This window comes from Paroedura picta, chromosome 13, assembly GCF_049243985.1.
Source record: "Paroedura picta isolate Pp20150507F chromosome 13, Ppicta_v3.0, whole genome shotgun sequence".
Classification (NCBI taxonomy): Eukaryota; Metazoa; Chordata; class Lepidosauria; order Squamata; family Gekkonidae; genus Paroedura; species Paroedura picta.
This window is the reverse complement of record NC_135381.1, coordinates 26,901,766-26,915,305: the sequence shown is the minus strand read 5'-3', so window position 1 is coordinate 26,915,305 and position 13,540 is coordinate 26,901,766. Positions and strand designations below refer to the sequence as shown.

Here is a 13,540-nt window from a genome sequence, read left to right as displayed (position 1 = left end):
TTCTTGCAATCATACTGCATGAAGTCAAATGGCTGATTTGCCCACTGACTACCTTTTGTGTTGTGCTGCTGCATTGCTATATATGGATAGCTGGAGTACTGCTGGGGGGCTGTTCTACTTTCAAGGTAACGCTAATGGGGGATGGCAAGTGCACTTGAAAGAAGATTCTGCTATTTAGGGAGAAAGAGAAGTGCAAAATCTTAGTTATTCTTCCTTCCCTCTATTCTGTTGCTCACGTCTACATCTAGCAGTGTTTAAAGTATTTGTTAAATGGCCTTTTTATGACATGTTTTCAACTGCCTCTCATATGGATCTCTGGAGCTACTATTTTGTGTCCTAGAAGGAATTCTTGGATGCAGACAACAAGTGGGTGGATGCAGAGGACATGTCCGCTCCTCTATTGGGCCAGGACTTTCACAAAGCCTACCCGGATAAGCTGCATCCTCGAACACTTGGGTGGATGGGTGACATGTGCCCATCCTGGATTTCACGTCTTTCCCCAGGTGGCTCTCACAGCTGCCCAGCCTCTATCTCTCCCATCAGTGTCTCTTATCTGCTGTGTGGAGTTACTAAGGCATGCAAACAGCCTTGCAAGGCACCTCATGCTGGACTGCAAAGGCGTTTGAAGTTTGTTTTCATTTTGCTTAACTGTGGGAACCCAGTTTGGTGGGCAAGTCTCTGGGAGAGGAAGGGGGAATATAGGTATATCTGTTCCTGGAAGGCTCCACCTGGTGTCCTCCACAATGTACTTTGGTGATGGCAACTTCCTGTAGAATCTCCCTTTGTTTGTTCTGCTCTGCCTTAGTTCTGACAAGATATTGTGAGATTAACTTGCTTGTCTCCATTAAACTCAATCTTTTGTAGACAGTCAAGGATTTGTGTTTGCTAGCAATTTGCAAAAACTTGACATTTTTGTTGAAATTCCTACTTTCTGCATCCATGTTCCTCTTTCAACCACCTATACAGTAAAAACCGCGACCAGGAAACGTGGAAGTGTTGGAACTGAGGTGGGCCATTACATGACTGAATGTAGAGGGCTTTGGAAGTCCACAGTCTATGATCAGGATCTGGCCAACTAGAAGGATCCAGTGGGATGAAGCCAGCCAGGTCTGGAGACAGCCGTGCATTGAAACTGCATCTTGCGTTCCGGTCCCAGATGGATAAGATGCTGGGTACAGTGGTGGCATTGATCCTGGAAGACAAGGAAGAGGCAGAAGAGTTTGCTCGGCATGTCAAGGACCAGCAGGCAGGGGCAGAGGTACTTAGTATCTCATCAGCTATGATCACAACTATTGGGGCCTCATCAGAAATTGCCTCTGTATCTACATCCACTGCCCTGACTCTCCCAAACACTGGGGCCAACACTGGAGTGGTGGTCCCGATCTCTGCTCCTGGTGTCCTTGCTGAGGCACAAAACCTGTGGATCTACTTTGACGGGTTGGCCAAAAAGCTGTTATTTTTCCTGGTACACATACAGGCCTACATGAACAAGTGGGGGTTCATCTTCCCCAATGGGGCCTCCTGCATGGGCTATGTGGGATTCTCCCTGGAGAAGGAAGCTGCGAATTGGTGTGTAGGGCTTCAAGACCTTGCTGCCCCAGAGCTACTAGATTTTGACTTATTCCTGTAGACCAGGGGTCCCCAACCTGAGGTCTGCAGGCTGCATGTGGCCCCCAACCTGCTTGTCTGCTGCTGTGACCCTCTTTAGGCACTGGGCACACTAATGCAGCTGTAAAACTCTGTAAAACCAGGAGAAGGGAGTAGGGCTACGTATTATGGAGTGCTGGACTGTGGTTGCACCTGGACTCTGATTAATCTTGAGGTGGTCCTGGAGTTGGGAGTGGAGCTAGAGGACCTTAAACAACTCATCCACTTCGCCCAGATGGATGGTCAGTTCTTCCAGGAGGGGGGAAGCCACCCACTGTGCAACCTGTCTCCACCTGGACATCGGGGACTATTGGGAAGTGCTGCAACCGGTTGTAGCCTCAGGAACAGCTTTCCCATTTGTCTTGGGACTGGACTGGCTTTGCAGTGATGACATTTAATGATCCAGAGCACCAACTGCACTGAAGCCAAGTTGTGCTGTCCAGGAACTCACAGAGGTGGTGGTCCCCTCTGCACTCCACTGGGATTGAGTGAACAGGGTTGAGTATGGAGGGGCTGAATTTATTTATTTATTTATTTATTATATTTATATACCGCCCTCCCTGGAGGCTGTCTTGCTGAAGGAGTATTGGGACCTGAGGGAGGTCTTTGAGGAGAGGGAGTGTGATAAGCTTCACCCCCATCATAAAACTGACTTTGCAATTGAGGAGATGCTTGGGGAACTCCCGCCAAATTATAGTAGCATGATAAGCAAAACATAGTTTCATTGTACATTTGTAATCTTTACAAAGGGTAGCTTTAATCATGGTTAGGTGTCATATCTGTTTTAAGTCCCACAGACATTGTTTTTTGAATACAGTTTTGGTAGCTGCCTAGCTGCCTTCCAGTTCAGTGAATCAGTCTTATAAATCTTTTACTGTCTCATGTGACCTCTATTGTGCTGTCCATTTTATTTAGTGTCTGTGAAAGAGATAAAGAAAGCAGAAGATGTTGGCTGCACATCTTCAGCCACAACCTTTGGGGGAGGCCAGAGCAGCCACCATAACATTAGCCTGAAATTGTACTATGAGTAAATGAGAGACCCCCTGCAGGGGAGTTAATAAAATCTGGGTTGTCTGCCCCGCTACTGCTGTATTAGAATAACAGAGAATCGGTAAGGTCATCCAAGCATTAGCTTTATCTGTTGTCATCTGTTTATCCAGTCATCTGTTGTTTAAAAAATTTGTGGTATAGAAAAAGGAGCAGAAACTTTCTGCCACTATATTTTTTAAGTCAAAAGTATAATAAATAGGGACATACAGTATTGTTCAGGTGTTCCCAGAGTATTAAACATATCCTATGCTAGTGATCCCCAACCTGTGGTCCTTCGACTAATTGGAGGTGGGCCCCGAAGGACGCCTTCTCCCCCCCTCCCCGACCCTTTACTTCATCCCCCCCAGCCCTTTACAACACACTTCATTGTTGTGGCATGTCTGTATCTTATTTTGATCAGAGAGCGCTAAGGCAGTGGTTCAGAGTAGAGGAGTAAACTACCCCCCCCCCCCGGGCCTCAGTAAAAGGCGTTGAGTGGTCCCCGGTGAGTGATCCCTGGCGTTGAGTGGTCCCCGGCGAGTGATCCCTGGCGTTGAGTGGTCCCCGGTGATAAAAAGGTTGGGGACCACTGTCCTATGCATTCACTCTGTTTATCTATAAGAAATCCGTAAATTAAAAATGGAAATAATGTAAATAATACCTTTAATGGTTACAAGTCCAATCAAAAGATTTATTTGGTCTGATAGATTGCAGACTAAATTAAATCTTAATTGATATAAAGACCCTGGAAATTCGTCTGATTCGGAATTCTTCCGAAAACTGATCACAGTACAACTCAGTTAGGCAGACAAATATTATTACTGCAGGAGAGAAATTTGGCAGTGTCGTGCAGCAGCTTCCATCCTTAGATAAAATCCCAGCCCTCTTCCATTTCTAGGATGTGTTGTTTGAATTGAAACAGGGATGAAACTTGTATTTTGAAACAATGGGCTGGAGCACCTTCCCATGATAAATGCTACTTACATCTAGGTGCCGCATCTTGCTGCCTGGAGCAACATGTTTGTCCCTCATAGTTGCATCAGTGAATTAATGAAAATCTATTAACAAAGCCCGTTCCACACACATTGGATAATGCACTTTCAATGGACTTTTGCAGCTAGATTCTCCTTTGTGGAACAGGAAAATCACATATAAAGTGCATTGGAAGTGCATTATCTAACATGTACAGAATGGGAGAATATGAAAGAAAGGGACTGTGATGTGGAGCCATGATATTACTGTAGCTCAGTATAAGAGATAGGTGTTTATTAGAAATCTTTTCCTGCACTGAAAATCTTGGAGCACATGCATGTTCACCACATGTGGGGGGTGAACAATGATGGACACAGTGAAAAAGCCTGAATGTCTATATTTCCACTTTGGCCAGCCCCGATTTAGACCCCGTTAGCCCTCACTTAAAAGAGTGAAAAATGGATTTCTGAGGATTCCCTTGCTGCAAGGCAAGCAAGGGGGCAAGTCGGGTCTGTGCCCGAAAAGGCAAATTTCAGTGCAGAAATGGAGCAAAAACACGACTCTATACAAATGCAAATCAGAGCTGAAATCCTAGTGGAGTAACAGTCTAGGTCTTTATAGGCATCATTTTACTGTCCCTTGAAACACAGCACTTTTCCGCAGAGTCAGTTCATACATTCAGCTCCATGATTAATCAACTATGTGTGCCTCTTGTATTTTAGGCACCCTGTTATTTTTCTTTGCTTGAGTGATTATTAATAAGCTGGTCCATATTTATACATATTTCAAAGCCATGCGGGTGCTTAGACAACCCACGCCTTCACAATGTTCTCTATGTGACAAAACATTTGACAAAGGACTCCCTGCAGGACTAAATTATGCATTGTTGTGTTTTGGTCATGCCATCTTTAAATAACAACATGCCCACCTGTTTCACTCCCTTGATCTTTGCTCCTTTTTCCCTTGATCCGTCTGTCCCTTTATTTTGAATGCCAATGCCAACCCTTTTTTTTTGAGAAGTTCATTATTTACAAACGTTTTCTTGATGATATTTTTAAAAATTTTCCACCATCACAGCCATGTAGAAGCCTATACCCAGTGGATTAATTCAATCTACCACACTATTAAATTCACAACACAATCTAATCAAATTTCTGTACCATTTCTGGACACTATAATTAAAAATTCACTATCTTGTTTGAAGGTTCAGCTTCATACTACATTCTGACAACAATTCCTAATTACATTTATCATCTCTGCCATTTTCTTTCTAATTTTCTTTATGGCCAATTTCTTGGAATCAGGAGAAATTCCACTCACTTTAAACCATTTAAGAAAGCAGCTCACAATCTGCTTCAGGTGGTTGACAGGGGTTATCTTGTCACATTGGTAAATCAAGTCTTCAACAAGATTTCACTTTTGGATCACAAAGAATTATTACAAGACAAACCTTACAAAACAGAATCATTTGCTTTCTGGAATTCACTCATCTTTCTTCTTGGATTAGGGCTTCTATTAAAAAAATAACATTGGCACCATCTGTATAAAATCCCAAGTCATTCTGCTCTCTCTCCCCATCCCCTTTAGAAAAACTCAATCCTTTAGGGACATTCTGACACATTCAAATTATTTACAGATTTCTTCTACCAATGAACTCCCTCCTTCAGGACACCACAGATGGGGCAGATGTTCTATTTGCAATCTTCCTTGGTATTTAAGGGAATTTTCTTGGCCTTCTACTTCTTTTCATAAGACTCTCACTCATTTCTCTACCTGTTCTTCTAGCAAAGTTATATACATTATTGTATGCAAATGTACATTTGCATGCATTTCCCACCCTGCTGCATTTCCCACTCTCGGCTTATATGCGAGTCAATAAGTTAGCCCGGATTCTGTGGTAAAATTATGTGCCTTGGCTTATATGTGGGTTGGCTTATATGCTAGTATATACGCGACTTACTCTGAAGATGCCTTATTGACTTGCCTATGCTTTAACCCATTCTACTGTTCCTCTACTTGTCTTCATAACATTTATGATTGTTTCTGTACTAATTTCATGTATTTCTTTGATACAATAGTATTTTGTTTAAAAATTGCATGTAGTTTTATGCATATCTGAATTTTGTTATTGAACTGCCCTCTGTCTGTATAAACTCAGTATACTCAATGACCTTCTGAATACTGTTGTTGATACTTATACACAGTGGCTGTAGCCTCCCTTCTTTGGCTTCTGTACTGAAACAGAGACTTCCCCTTTGATACTTCTAATTTACTCTGCATGCAGCAGTACATGGCAGTAATTCCTTTGAAGCACTATGAGGTTGTAAAACAGTATTTTTGAAAAAATATGTACACACTCCAGTTTTCTTGGAATTCCCTAAGAGAATACTCTTATTTCCTTTTAAAGGGGCAGATATCTATTCTGTCATCATCTTACATTTATATTTCTTTCTTTGGGTGAATATAGCGGCCATATTTTAGAGGAATGAAGGGATTTGTATAGTGCTGTTGCTGCCATCCAAATGTACATTTACTAAAGAGGGTATGCTTTGGGACGAACTGTGAAAAAAATCTATGTGATTCAATCTGAATTTCAGAAAAGTTACCAATATTAATTCCTGGCATAGCAATCTATAGTGTCATTAGTGAAGACCCTGTTATGGCAGCCTATAGAATATTATGTATTTTGTTTTCAGTCCATAGAATCTGATAGGGCTCAGATTGTGTTTGGGATAGGTGGAGACAGAAACCATGAAAATTTTCCATGCAGCTGTACCCTCCACATATTCTCAAGCCCAGTTCCATAACATTGTTCTCTTTGAACTTACTAAACTGGTGCTCAGGAAGAAACATTTATCTTTTAAAAAAATCTTTTGCACTTCAGTTCCATCCCAGAGGGACAACCATGTCTTTTGATTTCTATGTTCCTAGAAGACTAGACTAGATCTCTCCACCCTGGCCTGATTTGGTCTCTGCATTTGTGTGTGAGAGAGAGGGAGGGAGGGGAGAGGGGGGCTAAAAGGCTGCAGCTGCTGTTCTGTTGCAGACTGACTTGGGTTTCCCATCTACCCCCACCCCCAGAGGGCAATTACTTTCCTGGTTTGTGATGTAGGACAGGGGTAGTCAACCTGTGGTCCTCCAGATGTCCATGGACTACAATTCCTATGAGCCTCTGCCAGCAAATGCTGGCAGGGGCTCATGGGAATTGTAGTCCATGGACATCTGGAGGACCACAGGTTGACTACCCCTGATGTAGGAAATTTGAGTCAGTGCATTAACAGATGAGATTCTTTTTCCCCCACACCAGGTGAATTGTAGGGGTTAACTGATGAGCTTGGCTTAGCAGCAGTACCTAGCATGAAAGCAGACATTTTGTGATGTCCCTGTGGGACAGTCACAAAAAATATGTTGTGGCTTGTGAAATAGGCATTGCCATCTCTTTTTGTATGCAGGAGATGAGTTTGCATCCTACTAACTAGCTATCAGGACAAATGAGCTGGGGCATAATTTCAGTGTCTTGTAAAAAAATTTATCCTTCTCTCAAAAGGAGAAACTGGCCTTGGGAAATCAACCTTGATGGATACCCTTTTCAACACCAAGTTCGAAGGCGAGCCGGCCTCTCATTCGCAGCCAGGAGTTCAGCTAAAATCCAGTACTTACGACCTTCAGGAAAGCAACGTCCACTTGAAACTGACTATTGTTAGCACTGTGGGGTTTGGGGACCAGATTAACAAAGAGGACAGGTAAGCAAGAGATGGCTGTTGGTCAACTAAAATCAAGACCCCCTTGGGCAGTTGTCAGCTGATTTCTGACAACGCATGAGCAAACAGCTAGCGACAGCTTGGTCGTAGAACATTTGCATAGCATCTTCAGGATAGAACTTTTACAGGGCATCATTTCTCAGAGGGTTCTGAACAATACAGAGCTCGATGACCTAATGTTGTATTTAAGCAGAGGCTAGATAGTCATCTGACAGAAATGCTGATTCTGTGAATTTAGGCAGATTGTAAGTGGCCAGGCAGAAGGGATTGTGTCCATTTTTTGCTCTTGTGGCCCTTTCTTGCATGCCCAGGGTAATGCCGATTGATACTGTGGGATCGAGAGGTGAATTTCCTCTCGGCCAGACTGGCCAGGGATTCTGTGGGGGGGGGGAGACATCATCTGTGGGGGGAGACATCATCTGGGCATGGAATTGGTGTCACTGTGGGGGTGGGGAGTTGTGAATTTCCTGCATTTTGCAGGGGATTGGACTAGATGACCTTGGAGGTTCCATCCAGCTCTTTGATTCTATGATCAAGCCAGTAGCAGGAGCAATTCCTGCTCTCCAAAACCAGTTGCCCGCATCAGAAATTATCCTTGATTTCTAGGAATCAGGGTATTCGTGGTTACTTGATGGTCCTGGTTGACTGTGGGTGGGATTTGTTTTTGTATAAAAATTGTGTAAAGGGCAGAGACATTCATAACCATTGCATAGGCAAAAGTTTGGTGCAATCCAAGGGGTTTTCCTGCATTAGTCAGGGATTTCTAATTCCCCCACACCCTATTATGAGGTACAAGCAAGGAATACTTTGTTTTGTGATTTGTTCTCTGTTTTTCTCCCCTTCTTAAAAAAAGTTATAAGCCTATAGTGGAGTTCATTGATGCCCAGTTTGAAGCTTATCTGCAAGAAGAACTGAAAATCAAGCGGGTTTTACACAACTATCATGATTCCCGGATCCATGCCTGCTTGTATTTCATTGCCCCCACTGGCCACTCTTTGAAATCTCTGGATCTGGTAACAATGAAGAAGCTAGACAGTAAGGTATGGCTTGTGTTGGCATCAGTGAGGGTGTGTTACTTGTTTGGGATCCTTTTTTCCCTCTTGCATGCAAAGAAATTGGCCCTCCTTTTCATTTGCGAAGCCTGCCTTGTCACTTCCTATGCTATGTGGCGGGAGTGGGGGGAGGCAGAATGGTAGTGCACACATTTTACATACACAAACTGATATTTAATGCCCGGCATCACTTTAGAACAGTTGAGGGTAGCAGGGCTTTACCTTTAGAACTCAGAGAGCTGCTAATAGTTAGGGTAGGTTATACTGGGCTAGAAGTCTGAGATTGCTTTGTATGTTCAGTGGGAAACTTTGGACCCAAATCCCTCCACCACCCTCAACCCCCGGTTTTCTTACAGGTAAATATAATTCCTATTATCGCCAAATCAGATGCCATTTCCAAGAGTGAACTGACGAAATTCAAAATAAAGATAACAAGTGAACTTGTCAGCAATGGAGTGCAAATCTACCAGTTCCCTACAGACGATGAGTCCATTGCAGAAATAAACGGGACCATGAATGTAAGCAACAATTTTTGGGCAAATATCTTTTTGGTTGGGGGGTATTTTACAAAATAGGGAGGTCATGAATGTAAAACTCAAATCTATTAAAAAAAGGAATAGAATTGCTATTGTTCACTACAATAACATGCACAGTGAATGACTTATTTGTTCTTAAAATACAATTAGTGACAAATGCAATTTAATGTTGCAAAATATCAAGTTGCATTAGAATAATTATCATACAAACATGAATGTTCTATTTGCAGAGGGTGGAGCAATGCATTCTCTGATGGTGAATTTGGGCGCCTTCTGGGTGCCCCTTCGTGTGCTAGTTCTATTGTTTTCTAGTACTGGGCGATGTAACATCCATGGCCCTCTCCTAGCCCATGTGATTAGATATTGGTAGGAAGGTCAGGTTAGGTTTCGCCATCTGTGGTTTTTTTGTTTATTATTGGATGTCGTGTTTTTAATGGGGTTTTATCTGGATTTTTTATGATGAACCATTGTAACCCTCCATGAGCCGGTTTCGGGAGTGGCAGGGAATAAATCACATAATAAACAAACAAATAAATATGGCTCAACCAAGAACAATATTCCGAAGTGTAAATAGCCAATTTTTGAGAACCAACAGAGAATACTGGTTAAACTATTGCTCTCAGACTGATCTCAGCCATTAATTCCACTCATTCTCACTTTGGACATATTCTCTCCCAGCCTACCTATCAAGAGCCAGTGTGATATAGCGATTAAGAGAGGTGCACTCTAAGCTGGAGAACTGGGTGGTGGTGGTTATTTTAAGCTTCTACTCCATCTTGTCTCAGCCCACTGTTTGATTCCCCACTCTTCCACATGCAGCCAGCTGGGTGACCTTGGACCTAGTCAAAACCACCTGGGTGACCTTGGCCTAATCACAGTTCTTTTTGAGCTGTTCTTGCAGAGCAGTTCTTTTAGGGTTCTTTTAGCCCCATATACCTCACAGGGTGTCTTGTGGGGAGAAGAAGGGAAAGGTGTTTCTAAGCTGTTTTGGGACTTCTTCAGATTGGGAAAAGCTGTTCTGTCACACACAATTGTTGTGAAGTAGAAAGTATTATGTACAGCACCAACCTGAACTCCTTGGAGACAGGCAAGATAAAAATATAACAGACTGTAATGTGGGAGCTGATGGATTTCACTTTCTTGTGCATTGTCTCTCTCTGATGACTCAGCTCCTCAGAACAAGCGAAAAAAACCAGAGTAGCACTTGGTGAAGACTAATTCCTGGCCTGTGCTACTAGACATTCCAGGTGACTTCATTGTAGCATAGCAGATATGCACAAATATTATTTGCACTGGATTAAGAGCAGCAGGGTCCTCCTTCTGTCCCTTGTTGTTTTTCTGTAATGGTAGGAAGTCTGTACTATCAGTAGGACCCATCTCTTATCCTTCCTGATACCCTGATTTGATGTCTTCCTGATTTACCTGCAGGTGTTCTGTTTTATTGATAGACAGCAAACATGATTGAAATGAGAATTACAAAGGACCAAACTAGATGAGAAAATCTTTAATTAAGAATCCCCATGGCCAAAAAAATGCGTGTGGATCCAGATTGGGCCTATGGTGCTGGGGGAAGGGGTTTAATATTTTTCCAGATAGCATTTATCCGATGCAATTCAGTACCCACTACAGGTTTCTGTGTGGAACCTACATATATATATATACATATGCTTTCTCCCAGGGAGTGCATGAGTGATTAAAACCAGGAATTTTCACACGCACACCAAGAGCAGCAGCCCTGTTCCGAACCTCCTTTTCCTTCGTAGCTGCTTTTAGCTTTAAAAAAAGAAAACATAGGAGAGGAACATTTTCATGCTTTTTTTAAACAAAATGGATCTGTGTGTAGTACGTAGACTACCACCAGTTGGCCATCCTACTTTTATGTGGTTATGGTAAAGTGCATTGGATTCTTAGTAGAAGGGTTATGAAAATACCAAGTCTGATCGTTCAAAGTTAATCTGATTTGTTGGTGAGGGTCTTTCTCCTCCCTCTCTTACTCTGTTCTAGGCTCACTTACCATTCGCAGTGATTGGCAGCACAGAGGAAGTGAAGATAGGAAATAAAATGATGAAAGCACGTCAATACCCCTGGGGGACAGTGCAGGGTAAGTGTTGCTCCAGTTTGTCAGCTCTGCACACTCTAGTTGGCAAGTTTCAACAAGGCTAGACTGGGACTTGCAGAAGTGGAAGCAGCTACTGCTGGCCTGTAGGCTGCTCTGGCATCCTCAACTTCCCTGCGAAAGAATAATGTCTCCCAGTCAAGGCTGCTGATCGTTCAGCCCACCGGCTTGTCCCGACCCACACTTGTCATACGTGAGAGATGTCTGGGAGCCATATTTCTTGTGTTGCATTGTTATGCCTGGGTTCACCTCAGATCATCACAAGGCCATAGCTCCTCACTTCCAGGATGGGATTTCCCCCAGTGAAAAGGTATGGTCCCCTTGGCCCCACCAGTCTCTTATGGCTTAGCCAGCATGCCTGTGCCCTGGTCCTTCAAGTCACCACTCAGAAACATGTCATCAGTTTTTTGGGTCCCCGTTGCTTGTGTTGGACATGGTGACATGAACACTGGTGTACAGGGTCTGGATAAAACTGTCTTCACAATCTGCAAGAATCTTTGATTATTCCCAGTGATCAGGATTCACATGGGAAAAGCTTTTAATTGAATAGTGATCAGATAGTCACAGTCCTTGCTAAGGCTGGAGACTGAAAACTAACTTTCCTTTATCTACCAGGGGTAGTCAAACTGCGGCTCTCCAGATGTCCATGGACTACAATTCCCATGAGCCCCTGCCAGTGTTTGCTGGCAGGGGCTCATTGTAATTGTAGTCCATGGACATCTGGAGGACCGCAGTTTGACTACCCCTGATCTTCACAATGCCCACAGCCCCTCCCAGTGTCAAGTAGTTTGGCACGAAAAATCCTTGTTGGCAAAATGGACAGTCTGTGGTTCTCAAAGCCTTTGAGAAAACGTTTCCAGGCTATGTCCGAAGGGGGGGGGGATTGAGAAAGGAAGGATGGGCATTCACAACTAAGGCAGGATGGTTAGCTTACAGCTCAAAGGGGTAGCATGGAATATTTTATTTATTTTATTTTATTTATTCATGCATGCTTCGATTTATTCCCCGCCACTCACGACAATGTCTTCTCGTGGCGGCTTACAATATAAAATCAAATCACAAAATACTCATAAAACCCCCTTAAAACATTAAAACCAAAACATTAATAACAGTATCAGTAATAAGAGTAATATCAAGAACAACACAGGCACAATTAACTGGCAGGAGTATGCAAGTCACAAAAAACAGGTTAGGTGATAAAACTTCAATCACGGTTTTGACACCTGGGAAGCAGAGCTACCTGTGTTCATGTGGCCCTTGATTATCTCTCTGCGTTTTCTCCTCATCGCCCTGCCTATCCAGTGGAAAATGAAGCGCACTGTGACTTTGTGAAGCTGAGAGAGATGTTGATCCGTGTCAACATGGAGGATCTCCGTGAACAGACACACACACGCCATTATGAGTTGTACCGGCGATGTAAATTGGAAGAAATGGGATTTAAAGACACTGATCCAGACAGTAAACCATTCAGGTATTGTTCACCATATTTCCAACAAGACATAGATGGAAGATATGAGGAAGAGACAGAACATTTTATTTATTTAAATATCCTGAATTTCTTGGAGCACAAGCCAGAATAACTTGGACAGAATAAAAACAGAAGGGCCAAATTTCTGTGGCTCTAAAGCAGGGGTAGTCAACCTGTGGTCCTCCAGATGTTCATGGACTACAATTCCCATGAACTGCTAGCAAACGCTGGCCGGGGCTCATGGGAATTGTAGTCCATGAACATCTGGAGGACCACAGGTTGACTACCCCTGCTCTAAAGGATTAGAGGTTCTATTTCATACAATTCAGCATGATTGCAGCGATGTAAATGTCGATCTCTAAATTCTGGAACATAGGTTTTTGATAACATTAATTCCAAACAGAGCTTGATCATACTGCCTTTCCTTCTCCCCCATCAGCTTACAAGAAACATATGAGGCCAAAAGGAATGAATTCCTGGGTGAGCTGCAGAAAAAGGAAGAGGAGATGAGGCAGATGTTTGTCCAGAGAGTTAAGGAGAAGGAAGGAGAGCTCAAAGAGGCTGAAAAGGAGGTGAGAATAAATATATTTGCAAAGATTATTTTATTTAATTCAACCATTTATATTCCACTTTTTCATTTAAAACTGTCAAAAGGAACATTAAAAATGAAACCCAGAAAGAAGCAATTCAATAATTTACAAACCAGCCAGAATTCCTCATCACAAACTGTGTTTCATCTTGATGTTTGAAGGTTCTAATGAAGATACCAGTGAATAACCCGGAGATGGTGTTTCACAGATTGGAGGCTCACAACAGGCCCTGTCTGCAGTAGCTCTCTCTGAAAAAGGAAGTCATAGAGTTAAGGGGGTGCAGTCTCCTACAGTGAGAGACTTCCTAGCCTGGGCTCCTTTTCCCTTCCTCATAGGCTTTGTTTCTGCTATAGCAGGAGACCTTCTGGC

At 42.9% G+C, this 13,540-nt stretch overlaps 1 protein-coding gene across 4 annotated transcripts in view; it reads left to right on the top strand.

Annotated features, from left to right (window-relative positions):
- Nucleotides 1–13,540, top strand: part of SEPTIN6 (septin 6) — a 45,423-nt gene that overhangs the window by 12,009 nt on the left and 19,874 nt on the right. For all 4 annotated transcript variants that reach the window (XM_077307408.1, XM_077307410.1, XM_077307407.1 and 1 more), the window contains exons 3-8: nucleotides 7,196–7,391; nucleotides 8,263–8,449; nucleotides 8,818–8,979; nucleotides 11,002–11,098; nucleotides 12,416–12,584; nucleotides 13,021–13,153. In XM_077307408.1, the coding sequence (XP_077163523.1) occupies nucleotides 7,196–7,391; nucleotides 8,263–8,449; nucleotides 8,818–8,979; nucleotides 11,002–11,098; nucleotides 12,416–12,584; nucleotides 13,021–13,153 (944 nt within the window). The remainder of the gene's footprint in view (nucleotides 1–7,195; nucleotides 7,392–8,262; nucleotides 8,450–8,817; nucleotides 8,980–11,001; nucleotides 11,099–12,415; nucleotides 12,585–13,020; nucleotides 13,154–13,540) is intronic.